At 39.4% G+C, this 18,750-nt stretch overlaps 1 protein-coding gene across 2 annotated transcripts in view; it reads left to right on the top strand.

Moving 5' to 3' along the window:
- EIF2AK4 (eukaryotic translation initiation factor 2 alpha kinase 4) overlaps nt 1-18,750 on the top strand; it is a 112,630-nt gene that overhangs the window by 7,375 nt on the left and 86,505 nt on the right. Inside the window, exons 2-5 of one of the 2 annotated variants that reach the window (XM_081230198.1) lie at nt 4,899-5,011; nt 8,341-8,443; nt 14,960-15,112; nt 17,531-17,611. In XM_081230198.1, the coding sequence (XP_081086324.1) occupies nt 4,899-5,011; nt 8,341-8,443; nt 14,960-15,112; nt 17,531-17,611 (450 nt within the window). Of the gene's footprint in view, nt 1-4,898; nt 5,012-8,340; nt 8,444-14,959; nt 15,113-17,530; nt 17,612-18,750 lie in introns of those variants that run through there. The other variant, XM_081230199.1, reaches the window with a different exon arrangement.

Here is an 18,750-nt window from a genome sequence, read left to right as displayed (position 1 = left end):
AAATAGAGCTGCAATGAACATTCGGGTGCATGTGTCTTTTTGAATTATGGTTTTCTCTGGGTATATGCCCAGTAGTGGGATTGCTGGGTCATATGGTAGTTCTATTTTCAGTTTTTTAAGGAACCTCCATACTGTTCTCCATAGTGGCTGTATCAATTTACATTCCCACCAACAGTGCAAGAGGGTTCCCTTTTCTCCACACCCTCTCCAGCATTTGTTGTTTGTAGATTTTCTGATGATGCCCATTCTAACTGGTGGGAGGTGATACCTCATTGTAGTTTTGATTTGCATTTCTCTAATAATTAGTGATGTTGAGCAGCTTTTCATGTGCTTCCTGGCCATCTGTTTGTCCTCTTTGGAGAAATGTCTATTCAGGTCTTCTGCCCATTTTTGGATTGGGTTGTTTGCTTTTTTAATATTGAGCTGCATGAGCTGTTTATATATTTTGGGGATTAATCCTTTGTCCGTTGATTCATTTGCAAATATTTTCTCCCATTCTGAGGATTGTATTTTCGTCTTGCTTATGGTTTCTTTTGCTGTGCAAAAGCTTTTAAGTTTCATTAGGTCCCATTTGTTTATTTTTGTTTTTATTTCCATTACTCTAGGAGGTGAATCAAAAAAGATCTTGCTGTGATTTATGTCAAAAAAGATCTTGCTGTGATTTATGTGATTTATGTCAAATTTATGTTCTTCCTATGTTTTCCTCTAAGAGTTTTACAGTGTCTGGTCTTACATTTAGGTCTCTAATCCATTTTGAGTTTATTTTTGTGTATGTTGTTAGGGAGTGTTCTAATTTCATTCTTTTCCCATGTAGCTGTCCAGTTTTCCCAGCTGTTTGAAGCTATTGAAGAGGCTGTCTTTTCTCCATTGTATATTCTTGTCTCCTTTATCAAAAATAAGGTGACCATATGTGCATGGGTTTATCTCTGGGCTTTCTATCCTGTTTCATTGATCTATATTTCTATTTTTGTGCCAGTACCATACTGTCTTGATTACTGTAGCTTTTTAGTAGAGTCTGAAGTCCAGAAGCCTGATTCCTCCAGCTCTGTTTTTCTTTCTCAAGATTGCTTTGGCTATTCAGGGTCTTTTGTGTTTCCATACAAATTGTGAAATTTTTTGTTCTAGTTCTGTGAAAAATGCCATTGGTAGTTTGATAGGGATTGCACTGAATCTGTAGATTGCTTTGGGTAGTAGAGTCATTTTCACGTTGTTTATTCTTCCAATCCACGAACATGGTATATCTCTCCATCTATTTGTTTCATCTTTAATTTCTTTCATCAGTGTCTTATAGTTTTCTGCATATAGGCCTTTTGTCTCCCTAGGTAGGTTTATTGCTAGGTATTTTATTCTTTTTGTTGCAATGGTAAATGGGAGTGTTTCCTTAATTTCTCTTTCAGATTTTTTGTCATTAGTGTATAGGAATGCAAGAGATTTCTGTGCATTATTTTTGTATCCTGCAACTTTACCAAATTCATTGATTAGCTCTAGTCGTTTTCTGGTAGCATCTTTAGGGTTCTCTATGTATAGTATCATGTCATCTGCAAACAGTGACAGTTTTACTTCTTTTCTGATTTGTATTCCTTTTTTTTCTTTTTCTTCTCTGATTGCCGTGGCTAGGACTTCCAAAACTATGTTGAATAATAGTGGTGAGAGTGGACATCCTTGTCTTGTTCCGGATCTTAGAGGAAATGCTTTCAGTTTTTCACCGTTGAGAATGATGTTTGCTGTGGGTTTGTCGTATATGGCCTTTATTATGTTGAGGTAGTTTCTCTCTATGCCCACTTTCTGGAGAGTTTTATCATAAATGGGTGTTGAATTTTGTCAGAAGCTTTTTCTGCATCTATTGAGATGATCATATGGTTTTTATTCTTCAGTTTGTTAATATGGTGTATCACATTGATTGATTTGCATATATTGAAGAATTCTTGCATCCCTGGGATAAATCCCACTCGATCATGGTGTATGATCTTTTTAATGTGTTGTTGGATTCTGTTTGCTAGTATTTTGTTAAGGATTTTTGCATCTATATTCATCAGTGATATTGGTATGTAATTTTCTTTTTTTGTAGTATCTTTGTCTGGTTTTGGTATCAGGGTGATGGTGGCCTCATAGAATGAGTTTGGGAGTGTTCCTTCCTCTGCAATTGTTGGAAGAGTTTGAGAAGGATAGGTGTTAGCTCTTCTCTAAATGTTCGATAGAATTCACCTGTGAAGCCATCTGGTCCCAGACTTTTGTTTGTTGGAAGATTTTTAGTCACAGTTTCAGTTTCATTACTCAATTTCATTACATAGAGTTGCTTGTAGTAGTGTTTTAGGATGCTTTGTATTTCTGCGGTGTCTGTTATAACTTCTCCTTTTTCATTTCTAATTTTATTTTTATTTTATTTTATTTTTTTTTGTGGTACACAGGCCTCTCACTATTGTGGCCTCTCCTGTTGCGAAGTCCAGGCTCCGGACGCGCAGGCTCAGCGGCCATGGCTCACGGGCCTAGCCGCTCCACAGCATGTGGGATCTTCCCGGACCGGGGCACGAACCCGTGTCCCCTGCATCGGCAGGCGGACTCTCAACCACTGCGCCACCAGGGAAGCCCTCTAATTTTATTGATTTGAGTCCTCTTCCTCTTTTTCTTGATGAGTCTGGCTAATGGTTTATCAATTTTGTTTATCTTCTCAAAGAACCAGCTTTTAGTTTTATTGATCTTTGCTATTGTTTTCTTTGTTGCTATTTCATTTATTTCTGCTCTGATCTTTATGATTTCTTTCCTTCGGCTAACTTTGGGTTTTGTTTGTTCTTCTTTCTCTAGTTTATTTAGGTGTAAGTTTAGATTGTTTATTTGAGGTTTTTCTTGTTTCTTGAGGTAGGCTTGTATAGCTATAAACTCCCCTCTTAGAACTGCTTTTGCTGCATCCCATAGGTTTTGGATCATTGTGTTTTCATTATCATTTGTCTCTAGGTATTTTTTGATTTCTCCTTTGATTTCTTCAGTGATCTCTTGGTTATTTAGTAACATATTGTTTAGCCTCCTTTGTGTTTGTGTTTTTTACATTTTTTTCCCTGTAATTCATTTCTAGTCTCATAGCGTTGTGGTCAGAAAAGATTCTTGATATGATTTCAATTTTCTTAAATTTACTGAGGCTTAATTTGTGACCCAAGATGTGATCTATCCTGGAGAATGTTCTGTGCGCACTTGAGAAGGAAGTGTAATCTGCTGTTTTTGGATGCAATGTCCTATAAATATCAATTAAATCTATCTGGTCTATTGTGTCATATAAAGCTTGTGTTTCCTTGTTAATTTTCTGTTTGGAAGATCTGTCCATTGGTGTAAGTGACGTGTTAAAGTCCCCCACTATTATGGTGTTACTGTCGATTTCCTCTTTTATAGCTGTTAGCAGTTGCCTTATGTATTGAGGTACTCCTTTGTTGAGTGCATATATATTTATAATTGTTGTATCTTCTTCTTGGATTGATCCCTTGATCATTCTGTAATGTCCTTTCTTGTCTCCTGTAACATTCTTTATTTTAAAGTCTATTTTATCTGTTATGAGTATAGCTACTTCAGGGGATGGAATATCTTTTTCCATCCTCTCACTTTCAGTCTGTATGTGTTCTGAGGTCTGAAGTGGGTCTCCTGTAGACAGCATATATATGGGTCTTGCTTTTGTATCCATTCAGGCAGTCTATGTCTTTTGGTTGGAGCATTTAATCCATTTACGTTTAAGGTACTTATTGATATGTATGTTCCTATTACCATTTTCTTAATTGTTTTTGGTTTGCTTTTGTAGGTCTTTTTCCTGAATTCTCTTAGCTTTTGCTTGTCTGTAAAGCTTTTGATTTCTCCATCGAATCTGAATGTGATCCTTGCCAGGTAGATTAATCTTGGTTGTAGGTTCTTCACTTTCATCACTTTAAATATATCATGCCACTCCCTTCTGGCTTGTAGAGTTTCTGCTGAGAAATTAGCTGTTAACCTTATGGGAGTTCCCTTGTATGTTAGTTGTCGTTTTTCCCTTGCTGCTTTCAATAATTTTTCTTTGTCTTTAATTTTTGCCAATTTGATTACTGTGCGTCTCGGCATGTTTCTCCTTGGTTTATCCCGTATGGGACTAGCTGTGCTTCCTGGACTTGGGTGGCTATTTCCTTTCCCATGTTAGGGAAATTTTCGACTATAATCTCTTCAGATATTTTCTCGGGTCCTTTCTCTCTCTCTTTTCCTTCTGGGACCCCTATAATGCGAATGTTGTTGCTTTTAATGTTGTCCCAGAGGTCTCTTAGGCTGTCTTCATTTCTTTGCATTCTTTTTTCTTCATTCTGTTCTGCAGCAGTGAATTCCACCATTCTGTCTTCCAGGTCACTTATCTATTTTTCTGCCTCAGTTATTGTGCTGTTGATTCCTTCTAGTGTAGTTTTCATTTCAGTTATTGTATTCATCTCTGTTTGTTTGTTCTTTAATTCATCTAGGTCTTTGTTAAACATTCCTTGCATCTTCACAATCTTTGCCTCCATTCTTTTTCTGAGATCCTGGATCATCTTCACTATCATTATTCTGAATTCTTTTTCTGGAAGGTTGCCTATCTCCACTTCATTTAGTTGTCTTTCTGGGGTTTTATCTTGTTCCTTCATCTGGTGCATAGCCCTCTGCCTTTTCATCTTGTCTATCTTTCTGTGAATGTGGTTTTTTTCCACAGGCTGCAGGATTGTCATTCTTCTTGCTTCTGCTGTCTGCTCTCCAGGTTTTGTTTTTAAGCCATGCTTTAGGAAAATGTGGCTGACGCCTATATAAAATAAAATTATGTGTAATATTTAAAAAGTAGAACTTTGGGCTAAAATATTAATAATTCTTATCTTAATCTTTAATGATTGGCTCTCTAGAGAAAAAAAGATTTTCTTTTTCTCTTTTAGGTCAAGGATCCTCCCGAAATCAATTTAGTTCTATACCCTCAGGGCCTGACTGGCGAAGAAGTATACGTGAAAGTGGATTTGAGAGTGAAATGCCCACCCACCTATCCAGATGTGTGAGTACATTTAGAAATAGCTTTGATGTGATTTCAGTTCTCTGTTTTGAAAACATAGGAACAGGTTGAAGTTAATGGTGTTTTCTCCTTCTGGCCCCTGTTCCATTTAAAATTTTATTTCCTATCACTTGCATTTCATCAAAACTACATCAGCAATAGACATTTTCATGAAACCTGTCTCCTGTTAAGTCAGCTTATAGTTAGTAGTATCTATGGATGGTAATATTTGCTCCATGACTAATGTTTGCTTCCTCTGATATGTTAACTTTTGTTTGTTTAACTCTTCATAAACAAGTAAGAGGAACAATCTAGAAGAAAAAGATAAAGGTGCAGTGACTATAAAAGCCTTGTGGACTTAGTTTTAAAGTATGATAGGCATTAGGACTTAGAATAGCCTTCCAGGCCAATGGGAGCTTTACTTCCTAGAGTAAAGGAGGATTTAGAGTTGCCCTGTTTCTGTGGGGGTACTTCTAACGAGTCTTCACTGGGCAGTCCCACACCCTGCAGGGCGTGTAACATCACTGGCCTCTACCCACTGATGCCAAGAGAGTTCCCCAGTCAGTGAGACGGCTGAAAACCTCACATATTTCTAAACTCCCACTGAAGGTGATACTCCCTCTGGCTGAGATTCACTTGTAAAACAAAAGCATTAGCTATCAGGACTTGAGTATTCTTTTTTTAAAGTACCATGCATATTCCATGTAATCTTTCCCCAGACATTCCATGTGGAAAAGCAGATTGGCCTGGATGATGTTTTGTGGTTTGAGCTTGTTGTGTAGGAAGCCAGTGAAGGAAAGTGACAAATAAAAGGAAGTCCTGCCTTACACAGTGGGTGGTAAATGTATGGGACTTGTCATCTTAAGAGGTGATAGAGAATATGAAAATACAGATAGGTCAAGTTGAGTTCCTCAAAGTTAGTAACCCACTTTTTGCCCAACCTCTATTCCTAGAGTAGATATAGTAGGTATTCAGAAAGTTAATTTATGCATTAATTGAAGGGTGATTAATTTTATGAAAGAAAAATAAGACAGTGCCTCTCTAGGTTTTAGTTTTCCTGACACTGTATAGGTGGTGTCTTTTCTGACACCAACGGGGTGTCCAGACAATTCAATTCAATTCTGACACTAAAACTGATAGCTGGGTTAGGGGCTCAGTCCCACAATAAGACTTCAGATGCCAGTTGCAAGTCCCAGTACTTCTGATCAGCTGGCTCTAAATTTGCAGGTTCCCATAATGCCCATGTTCGATAATTTGCTAGAACAGCTCACAGAACTCAGGAAGGCACTTCACTTACTATTACTATTACAACTCAGGACCAGCCAGATGGAAGAGATGCTTAGGCAAGGAATGTGGGGAGGGGTGCAGAGCTTCTTTGCCCTCTTGACATTGACTGATGTCCTCTGGGGGGGGACAAAATCACCCCTGGTTGAGAACCACTACTTTAGAGAATTCGTCAGGTAAATCTTGATGTGTCCACTTGGTAAAAATATTATTTAAGAAACAGCATGCAGGGCTTTCCTGGTGGCGCAGTGGTTGAGAGTCTGCCTGTGGATGCAGGGGACATGGGTTCATGCCCCGGTCCGGGAAGATCCCACATGCCACAGAGCAGCTGGGCCCGTGAGCCATGGCTGCTGACCCTGCACGTCCGGAGCCTGTGCTCTGCAACGGGAGAGGCCACAACAGTGAGAGGCCCGCGTACTGCAAAAAAAAAAAGAAAAAAGAAACAGCATGCAAATGCTTAACAAAAACTTAAAAAGTAAATGTTACAATATCAGCTACATAAAATTATGAATTATGTAGCAAAGGCATAAAGAGAACACTGGAAATTTTAAAGCAAGTTTAATTAGTGTTGCAGTTGAATTTTTCACCATTCTGTTAATATTGCTAAATAATGACTGCTTGATTTTTTTTTTTTTTCTTTTTTTTTTTTCTTTTTGCGGTATGCGGGCCTCCCACTGTTGTGGCCTCTCCCGTTGCGGAGCACAGGCTCCGGATGCGCAGGCCCAGCGGCCATGGCTCACGGGCCCAGCCGCTCCGCGGCATATGGGATCCTCCCAGACCGGGGCACGAACCCGTATCCCCTGCATCGGCAGGCGGACTCTCAACCACTGCGCCACCAGGGAGGCCCTGCTTGATTTTTTTTAAGAAAATTATGTAAGTCTTGACTTGGGGAAACATTCCTATCTTTTGAGATGATATGGGGCAGGAAAACCTTCCTTTTCTGCAAAATAGTCCTTGATACCACTGTGAGAGAGAGAATCCTGGATTGGCTGGACCACACATAGACTCAGTAGTCTCTCTCAGATTTCCATCTATCTAACTAGATTGATGATTGTAGCAATCTATCATACTGAAGCATTGAGAGAATCCATAGGTAAGTGAATAGTAAAGGCTTCGCCAAGTTAAAACGCCATGAATTACTCAGAAATGCTTGGTGGGAAGTGATGAATCATCTTCTCTTCAAATGAAGCCTACTTAATCTCAGAGTTGTTATTATATGTGTATTGGTTGGAAATAAAAGAACCCCAAGGGCTGGTTGTACTTTCCTTGGGTAGAAAGTGTTAACTCTTAGTTGCGCTCTATAGGAATGAAGAGGAGAGTGTGATAGGCATCCTTGGAAGAGCAGAGTTTGCAGAGTGTGCATGACTAGATTTATGTATGAGTAAGTGAGCTCATTTACAGCAGAATGAGTGCCTGGGACACAGCATGTTGTAGGAATACTAGATAGATCACTGTGGCTCCATCTCGCCTAGTATTCTTGTCCTGCTTTATGCCAGAGTGCACTAATGAGCACAGAGCGTCTGGACTCTGGCAGGTGAGCTATCTGAGTAAACTGACGTTGAGGGGCAAGCCAGGATGGAGCGTTACCATACAAGGGAGCTCATAGTGAAGTTACTAGGCTAGAATCACACACAGAGCTGGAGTGATTTTTTAAAAGGCAGTAGACAGTAATTGATGTTGAAATTTTAAATCAGGTTGTAAAGCTGAAATCACACAGAGGAGTTGGGGAGACCCCTGATTGAGCCCCAATCATGTATGTCTGGTCCTCTGGGGGATCAGGGCACCCGACTGCCCACACTGATGACTAGCCAGCCCACTGCTGCCCCCACAGGCTGCAGGTGCCTCCATGATGAGTACGGTGTCAACAGAGTCGCTGGAGTAAAGTTAAAATGCTTTTGAGATGAAAAGAAATGTTGCTGGGGGTACAGAGAGATTCACAAATAAGGCCCTTATGAAATCCCCAGGCCCCGAGCTTGGAACTTAGCAAATATTAATGCAAATAATCTGTACTTTCAAGAGTAACTCCTTTTTGTTTTTTTCTTTTCCAGAGTCCCTGAAATAGCATTAATGAATGCCAAAGGTCTGTCAAATGAAACTGTTAATTTGTTAAAGTCCCGCCTGGAAGAAGTGGCCAGAAAACATTGTGGCGAGGTATGATTTGTTAAACTGGAATTATGAGAGGATGGTAAAAATCTCGTCATGTTCAACAGTGTTTGCCTTCTGGCCTTTTCTTTGGGTTAAAGGCTTTCCCGTTGCACCTCAAATCTACATTTCACTAGGATGTTTTGGGTTTTATTGGTATCTACAAAGGGGAACATTGCTGTTTGTATTTTTTTAATTAATGGTACTTATGAATTACAAATTGTAGAGTGTATTAGATAGTACTGTTGCTTAAGAATTTTTCTGGAAGCACTTTATATGAACCTGGGCATTCTTTTTGCACACTTTGGACCTGACATCATGACCTCATCTTGACTTCAACCTTTATGTTGGAAAATGTTTGCAGACAAGTGATTTCTCACCAAACTTTGCCACCTCTCCAATTTTCATATCAGAAGGACTGTTTTCCTTCTCAGCAATTAACGATACACTCTCCTCCATCAATGTCCCTTTTATACCTGAGCATTTACACCTAGTTCAGTACTGATTCTTTTTTAATTCTGTGACATCAGAGTCTACATGAGCTCCCCCTTGGGTGGCAGAACTCTCTCTGGAGGGCTACACTAGGTGACTTCTTAGGGCAGAGTATTACTGTGTGTATTAACTCTGTGTATAATGTGTGTGTAGTTACTGAGAGTATTATTATCTCTTAAATATAATCTACTTCCTCACTTTTGTATAAGATCACTCAGTGTTTTTGCCTAGGTAGCTCATGCTTAACTATCCCATCCTATAAAAAGTGAGAAGAGCTAAGTAAGGGCTAACCCTAGGCCTCAATGTGTATGCTGGACCTCTAGGAAAGTGCCTGGACAGTTTTTTACTTGCATTCTATAACACATTGAGTCACAGCCATCTAAGTTGCGTTTCCAAGAACTTCAGTGATTGTTGTAGTATAGAAAGTGATTGTATGATAGCCAGGTCATGGAAGCAACCTAAATGCCCATCGACAGACGAATGGATAAAGAAGATGTGGTACATATATACAGTGGAATATTACTCAGCCATAAAAAGGAACAAAATTGGGTCATTTGTAGAGGCGTGCATGGATCTAGAGACTGTCATACAGGGTGAAGTGAGTCAGAAAGAGAAAAACAAACATCGTATGCTAACACATATATATGGAATCTAAAAACAAAAAAAAGGTTCTGAACAGCCTAGGGGCAGGACAGGAATAAAGACACAGACGTAGAGAATGGACTTGAGGACACAGGGAGGGGGAAGGGTAAGCTGGGACGAAGTGAGAGAGTGGCATGAACATATATACACTACCAAACTTAAAATAGATAGCCAGTGGGAAGCAGCCGCATAGCACAGGGAGATCAGCTTGGTGCTTTGTGACCACCTAGAGGGGTGGGATAGGGAGGGTGGGAGGGAGACGCAAGAGGGAGGAGATATGGGGATATATGTATATGTATAGCTGATTCACTTTGTTATACAGCAGAAACTAACACACCGTTGTAAAGCAATTATACTCCAATAAAGGTGTTAAAAAAAAAAAGAAAGAAAGTGATTGTAGCACAGTCTGGACAAAAAAATAGGCCTTGGGACTTATTCCAAAGTTCTTTGTGTTTAAGTCATTTCTAGTGTAGTCTAATGTCTAGCTGAAAAATAATATGGAGTTATATTGAAAATTCAGCTACAGAATCCTCTGATTTCTTGGATTCATGATTTGTGATTTTTTTGAAAAATTTTTTGCTGTATTTTGTTTTATTTTTACAATGCAGTATTATTAACTATAATCTCTATGCTGTACATTAGATCCCCAGAACTTATTTATCTTATAACTGGAAGTTTGTACTCTTTGACCAACATATCTCCCCTTTTCTCCCACCCCCTCACCCCCGGCCCCTGGGAACCACCATTCTAGTCTCTGTTTCTTTTTTTTTTAAGTTATTATATTTTATTCTATTTATATTAGTTTAATACTTTTTAAATTTAACAAATGAATTAATGTATGTCAATGCTGTCTTACAGGTAGAAAAACCAAAATATCAAACTACTGAATTATATCCAAGAGTACATGTTTTCTTGGAACTTGAGCCAAAATTGAAAGTTAGGGGTTCCTAACACTCTATTTACTACCTCTGGCTCCTAGGTCGTGCAGACAACAAATACCACAAAGCTGTTCTACTTTGAAAAACTAATAATTATGTATAAATACTTTAGTATTATTTATAAGTTCAAGTAAGGAAGTGTTCAGTATTCGGTTCTGTCCAAATTCAGTTATCTATTACTGTCTAACAAATTTTCCTAAAATGTAGCAGCTTAAAACAACAGCACTTTTAGTCTTTGTTTCTGTGAGTTCAGCTTTTTTATATTCCACCTGTAAGTGATATCATGCAGTATTTGTCTTTGTCTGACTTGTTTCACTTAATATAATGCCTCAAGGTCCATCTGTGTCTTGCAAACAGGAGGATGCCCTTTTTCATGGCTCAACAATATTCTGGTGTGTGTGTGTATCACATCTTCTTTATTCACTTATTCGTTGACACTTAGGTTGTTTCCCTAGCTTGGCTATCGTGAATTATGCTGCAGTAACATGGGAGTACAGATATCTCTTCAAGATCCTTTGTTTTCATTTCCTTTGAATATATAATCAGAAGTGGGATTGCTGGATCATATGGTAGTTCTATTTTTAAGTTTTTGAGGAACCTACATACTGTTTTCCATAGTGGCTGCACCATTTTACATTCTCACGAAGAGTATACCTGGGTTCCCTTTTCTCTACATCCTCACCAGCACTTGTTATTTGCTGTCTTTTTGATGATAGCCATTTTAACAGGTGTGAGGTGATAACACATTGTGGTTTTGACTTGCATTTCCCTGATGATTAGTGATGTCGAGTATCTTTTCATGTGCCTATTGGCCATTTGTATGTCTTCTTTGGAAAAATGTCTGTTGTGTTCCTCTGCCTGTTTTTTAATTGGATTGTTTGCGAGTTTTGGGGGGGTTTATTGTTTTGGTTATTTTGTTTCTTTTTGGCTGTGCTGGGCCTTTGTTGCTGCACGCGGGCTTTCTCCAGTCGCGGCAAGTGGGGGCTACTCTTTGCGGTGCTCGGGCTTCTCACTGTGGTGGCTTCTCTTGTTGCGGGGTGTGGGCTCTAGGCACGCGGGCTTCAGTAGTTGTGTCTCATGGGCTCTAGAGCGCAGGCTCAGTAGTTGTGGCATGAGGGCTCAGTAGTTGTGGCTTGCGGGCTCTAGAGTGCAGGCTCAGTAGTTGTGGCACATGGGCTTAGTTGCTCCATGACATGTGGGATCTTCCCGGACCAGGGATCGAACCCGTGTCCCCTGCACTGGCAGGCGGACTCTTAACCACTGCACCACCAGGGAAGTCCCAGATTGTTTGGTTTCCTTTTTTTGCTACTGAGTTGTATGAGTTCTTTATGTATTTAAATATTGACTCCTTATCAGATATATGATTTGCAAATATATTCTCCCATTTTGTAGGTTACCTTTTCATTTGTTGATGGTTTCCTTTGCTGTGCAGAAACTTTTTAATTTGATGTAGTCCCACTTGTTTATTTCTGCTTTGTTTTCCCCCTACCCCAGCCTTTTTTGGCTTTATTGTAAATTATACTTTTTATTTTGAGATAATTATAGATTCACATGCAATTGTAAGAAATAATGCCAGGAGAGCCCAAGTACCCTTTACTCAGTTTGCCCCAATGGTAACATTTTTGCAAAACTGTAGTGTAATATCATAACCAGGACATTGACATTGATACAGTCAAGATACAGAATAGTTTCATCACCACAAGATCCCTAATGTTGCCACCTCCTTACACCCCCATGCCCTCCTTGATACCTGACAACCACTAATCTGTTCTCCATTTCCGTAATTGTCTCATTTCAAGGATGTTATATAAGTAGAGTCACAGTATGTGACCTTTGGGATTTACTCCCCCTCCCCCCACCACTTCAGCATGATTCTGTGGAGACTCATCAGGCTGTCACATGTATCAATAGTTGTTACTTTTTATTGCTGAGTAGTATTCCATCTTATAGGTGCACCACTGTTTGTTTAGCCATCCACCAGGTGAAAGACAGCTGAATTATTTCCAGTTTGGGGCTATTAAAAATAAAGCTGCTGTAAACATTTATGTACAGCTTTTGGTGTGAACATAAGTTCATTTCTCTGAAATAAATGCTCAGGAGTGCAGTTGTCGGTGTATGGTACTGTGTGTTCAGTTTTTTAAGAAACTTTCCACCTTTTAAGAAATTTTCCACCTTAGCTGACCACTTTACATTACCATCAGCAATATGTGAGTGATCCAGTTTCTCCACATCTGTGTCAGCATTTGATGTTGTCAGTTTTCTATTTTATCCATTCTAATAGAAGTTGTGATGGTTAATTTTATGTGTCTGTTGGCTAGGCCATGGTACCTGGATATTTGGCCAAACATTATTCTATATGTTTCTGTGAAGGTATTTTTTAGATGAAATTAACATTTAAATCAGTTTACTTTGAGTTAAGCAGCTTACTCTCCCTAAGGTGGGGGGGCCTCACCCAGTCAGTTGAGGACTTTAAAAGAAGACTGGCCTCCCTGGAAGAAGGAATTGCCAGGAGATGCCCTTGGGACTTGAACTGCAACATCAACTCTGCCCTGGGTCACCAGCCTGCTGGCCTACCCTGCAGAATTTGGACTTAACCAGCATCTATAATCACGTGAACCAATTCCTTAAAATCAATCTCAGTCAATTTTTCCCTCTCCCTCCTTCCTTCTCTCTCTCTTGCTCTCTCTCTCTCTTGCTCTCTCTCTCTCTCTCTCTCTCTTTCGACATACACAGTCAGTCGACTCTCCATATCTATGGGTACTGCATTCGTGTGTTCAGGCAACCATAGATGGAAAGTATTCAGAAAAACAATCCAGGAAGTTCCAAAAAGCAGAACTTGAATTTGCTGCGTGCCAACAACTGTTTACATAGCATTTACATAGTATTTACAACTATTTACATAGTGTTTACGTTCTATTAGATATTGTAAGTAATCTAGAGATGATTTAAAGTATACTGTGGGAGGATGCACATAGGTTATGTGCAGATACTATACCATATATATATGTGGACACATACCCCTGCTATTTGGTTCTGTCTCTCGGGAGAACCCTGACTGATACAGATGCGTACCGCGAGGTGAGGCAGAGCGGCTGTTGTAAATAAGGAGGTCAGGAGAGGCCCCACATGTGACATGTGAGCAGAGGCTGAGAGAAGCAAGACGATGGACTGTGTAGATTTGGGGGAGAGGGGGACAAGAGCCAGTTTGGAGACTAGCTCTTATTTACATCCAGTCTTGTATGTTTTATCAGATTTATACAGAAAATGCTAGTAAATTAAATAGATTAGCAAAAGAAAAACCCTCCACTGCTTGGCTCCTGGCTCCTTTCTGGTGTAGAAATGGTTTCTCTTTGATGTGATGGAAACTGCCTTCTTTAACCAGCTTTCCTTAAAAGAGCTTTTCACAGAATATTTTGCCTATTAGACTCTAGACTAGTGTTTCTCAACTGTAAATAGAAGTATATCCAGTGAAAGCCACAGCTTCTAGTACAATAAAAAATACAGCTTCCCCCAACAATAGCTGTGGTTTCTCCCCAAGAGAAAGGTGAACACCAGGCAAACTATATATTCTTGTGTACAGTGAATTCTATTACTTTTTACCACCCTAAGTCCTTTTAGAAACAATAATTTTTAATCTGCTTCATTGTAACTGAGGAAAAAGAAATTTCGGAGTGGTGGTCCTCATCTGCAGAAGGAGCTTGGCACTCTTGACCTCTTTGGGGTTGGAATAGTTGGTCAGTGTGGGGTCCCAGAAACCCTTGCTCTGTTGATTTACCAACCAAGCTATGGTTTATGATTTAGGGGTTGGGGAAAGTGGCTTCCTACATTCACACAGGATGTCTGAGAGGGGGGCCTTCTTCCTTCTGATAATGTGAATGCTTCCCTAAGTGGAAATGAAATGCTTTCTAAGTATTAATTAGCCTCCTACTGGCCCATTACTAGCAGGGAGAGAGTGAGGCCTTTAAGCGTTTGCCTCTGTACCCCAGTAGGATGTTTTCAGTATGCTGTATGGACAGATGAAAGCTCTCATGTTAGCAATGATTATTCTCTGCTCAACTGTCATTATGTAGGCAGGTTTTCTAGCTGGGAAGGTAGTCTTTACTCTTATGCAGTCTTAAATATTTTACCAGATTTATTTATACAGAAAAATATTTTATCGGATTTATTATACAGAAAATGCTAATAAATTGAATAGGATTGCAAAAGAAAAGTGAAGCTTTTTATTTATCTAGATAGTGATTTTTCTTGATGGCAACACAATGAGGTGAGTGCTCTAAAAGCTTTTTCCTCCTGTGGTTGCATCCTAGACCTAATTAAGAACGTGTCACATCAAAATGAATATCACCATTGTGAGTGGGTCTCGGATGGCCTGAATGTTTTTCCGTAGTCTTACCTTGGGGCCCTGCTTTGCGTCACTTGACCATTTGTGGTTGATTTCCATCCATGTGTTTAGGTGATGATATTTGAACTGGCTTACCATGTGCAGTCATTCCTCTGCGAGCACAACAAGCCCCCTCCCAAGTCTTTTCATGAAGAAATGCTGGAAAGGCGGGCTCAGGAGGAGCAACGGAGGCAGTTAGAGGCCAAGCGGAAAGAGGAAGAGGAGGTGAGACCCTTGTCACCACGGTGTCCGGCCCAGAGGACTGCGAGCTCCTATAGGTTTTCCTCCATCTCTACCTACTCACTTATTGGTATTTCTTTAAGTTTTGCTCAGCATTTGATCCAAGAACCATGGATTCATGTGAAAGGAGGCCCAAAGAGTAACCAAGAAATAAATACTATGAGTGATTCCCTCCCAACAAATATCAATGCTACCCCTAGAACCCTTAGTCCAGGTTTTTAAATAAAAGAAAAAGGAAGTCGGCTTAACCAAACTTCTGGTGCTCTTTCTGTACTTGTAAAGCTGTGCAGGAGTTCAGAGGCTATTATCTTCTTCCCTCTGTGGGACAAGTATCTCATGCCCAAATGAGTAGCCAAAGCCAGAGACTGAACGTTTTTTTTTGTTCACTAACCATTTGTACTTTTTCTTTATTTGCATACGGATGTATACTGCTGTATTATTTTAAAAATCCTTTAATCAAAGTTAATACATGTATCTAAATTTCCTTACTGATTTTTGAGGGTTTTTTTCCTTCTATTTAGTCTTTTAATAAATTTATCTAGAACTTATTTTGGTGTAGGTTGTAAAAATGAGGGTCTGAGTTTTTCTTTTTTTTTTCCCAGTCATTTTCCTAACACATTTCTTAAGTAATCATTCATTCTTAAGTGATTTGTAATAATTCCTTTAAAGTATATTTTACCTACTCATTTATACTAAGTTCTACTTGTGAATTATCTCTTTTGTTCAATTCATGTTGTTTTCTTGAGTCTCTGCCGCACTCTTTGAGTGATTGTATCTTTATAACATTTGACTGTCTAAGTCAGGACCCCTGTCCCTTCATCCTTCATTCTTCTTTTTTTTTTTCCGTTGGCTATTCTCACAGATAAGTTATAGGATTGCTTTCTCAAAATCAAAACAAGGGCCTCCCTGGTGGCGCAGTGGTTGAGAGTCCGCCTGCCGATGCAGGGGATACGGGTTCGTGCCCCGGTCTGGGAGGATCCCATATGCCGCGGAGCGGCTGGGCCCGTGAGCCATGGCCGCTGGGCCTGCGCATCCGGAGCCTGTGCTCCGCAACGGGAGAGGCCACAACAGTGAGAGGCCCGCATACCGCAAAAAGAAAAAAAAAAAAAAAAAAAAAAAAATCAAAACAAAACAAAGCCTGTGGAATTTTGAGTAAAATTGCACTAAACTTATGTATTCATTTAGGAAGAATTAACATTATGACAGTATTCAGACTTCCTATCCAGGAATGTTTTTCCATTTATTTTTATCTCTCAGTGAGGCTTTTTAGTTTTCTTCCCTTAGGTGTTGCAATTACTTGTAGGGTTTTGTTTTTCCTGCTTTTCTTAGGTTCTTATTCCTGGTTCTTTTTTCCTGCTTCGTTTTGTTCATCCTTTACTTATGTTAACACTGTCTTTGTGAGTTCCGTTCATTTTTTTCTCAATATTTATTTATTTGGCTGTGCCAGGTCTTAGCTGCGGCATGAGGGATTTTCTTTTTGTTTTTGTTTTTTTTTGGTTGCAGCATGCGGGATCTAGTTCCCTGACTAGGGATCGAACCTGGGCCCCCTGCACTGGGAGCACGGAGTCTTAACCACTGGACCACCAGGGAAATCCCGGTTCCATTCATTTTGTTACTGCTTATCTCCTATTTAATTGCATAGCCTGGTTACCATTTAGGGTTTAAAGTTCCTTATTGTTGTCATTGTTCTTAGGCAGACACATTTTTACTAGAAGATAAAGATATTTAACAGACTTGTTTTGGTGTCCTACTATAACTACCTGTAAGTTTTGGGTACGCTTTATATTATTACTGTAATAGTTTTTGGTGAGTTTCTCAATGGTTTTGATATTTATAACCTGGAATTTTAGGCAGCTCATAAAAAACACTATTTTTCTCTACCTAAATTCAGAATCATTTGAGTAATAGCTACGAGTCAAATGGATAGAGATCAAAATGCCACTTTTAATACTAAGAAAACTGATTGGGGAATGCACCTGAAGGTCTGTGGCTTGTGGGTGTGCACCCAGCTTAGCCCACCTCCACCCAGCAGCCTGGCCGACAGTAGGCGCAAGTGCATGTTCTCTGCAGACAGGCAGGTATCAAAGAGGAGGGGCTCAGTCAAGTGTGGGGAGAAGTGAGCGGCCCATGGTGTTGCTGCAGTTAAAGTCCCTCCACATAGAAATGGGGAGTACGTGTCCCTCCCCACACAGTCTTCACACCCATTTAAGTGGGAAGCCTATTGCCTAAGAACTCTGACAAAACTGACGTAACTACAGTTTGTACTAAGGTTCTAGATATTCAGATCCCTTAGGAGATGAGAGCTTGAATTACTGAAATTCAAAAGATTTTTTGTGATTTCAGAATTCGTATGTTGTATGGGTTTCAGAGATCAACATTTGATGGCAATATGATTTATTTCAGCAACGTGAAATCCTTCATGAGATTCAGAGAAGGAAAGAAGAGATAAAAGAAGAGAAAAAAAGGAAAGAAATGGCTAAGCAGGTACTCTAGCAATTCTGCCATACTCAAATAGTTTACGTTTTGCTAAACATAAAATCTTTTTATTTCCATTGATGATATTTGAATTATTGTATCTTTATAATGTTTGAATATCTGAGAAGTCAGGACCCGTGTCCTTCATTCTTCATTATTCTTTTTCCTGCATTATTCTTTTTCCCCTCCTTTGTTAGTATCAGTAGTAAAGCTTAAAATGAAGCACTAAAAAGTCCCCCAAATATCATTCATTATATATTTTAGATTCTCCAAATAAGTAGCAAAATTTAGAGTTGTATGTTATCTGTAGATGACTTAGGCTTACGTAACTACAGTAGTTTATCAAAAGAGTTGAAGGAGAGAGGAGATTGAGGTTTTGATAATCAACCCAGACTGGAATTATTAATACTTGGAAAACAAAACTATTTGTTCATACAGAAGAGTGAATGGAAACCACATGGATCTCCTTGAGATTTCATTCAGTGATGGAAAAGAAGGATTCAACAGAGCTGGTTTAAAAAGCAGGGGTGGAAAAGGATAAAGTCCTTTTTCCTATATTTTTCCTGAGTCCAACTCAATCAAAAACCAGTTACACATGTTTGGAGAAATCCAGAGACAATTTTGCTCATTCTCTTTTAGAGAAATATGGCATTAAACTTAAGGGAAGCAATGAGGTGCAGTGGGTGGAGGCACTGATGTGCAGGTAAGCAGCACCTGCTGAAAGCTTTGGCTTTTTTACTGCCTGGCTCTGTGACCTTGACAGATGACACTCTCCGAGGCTCATTTTCCTCACCCCTTAAGACGGCACAGATAATGCCTTCCTTTCTGTCTTATGTAATTATTCCCACAGATAAATGTACTGCCCTTTGTGAATGTACAAAGCTGTATACAAATTTAAGGTGATATTACTGTTCCCACCAACTCTCCTATCTTACATCTGATCTGCCTTCTTGTCACTCACTCTCCTCTCTCCTTGTTTGTTTGCTTGTTTGTTTTTTACAGTGTTCAAAATAGTTTAATATTGGAGTCAAGATAGATAACAGAACAATACTAATTCCGTCAGTAGACAGAAGACATAATCCAAACATAGACCCCCTCCACCCCATGTATATATAACTGATTTTTTTACTAAGGTACAAAGATAATTC

Source organism: Mesoplodon bidens, assembly GCF_964165515.1.
Source record: "Mesoplodon bidens genome assembly, chromosome: 3".
Taxonomy (NCBI): domain Eukaryota; kingdom Metazoa; phylum Chordata; class Mammalia; order Artiodactyla; family Ziphiidae; genus Mesoplodon; species Mesoplodon bidens.
This window is presented reverse-complemented; position numbering and strand designations above follow the sequence as displayed.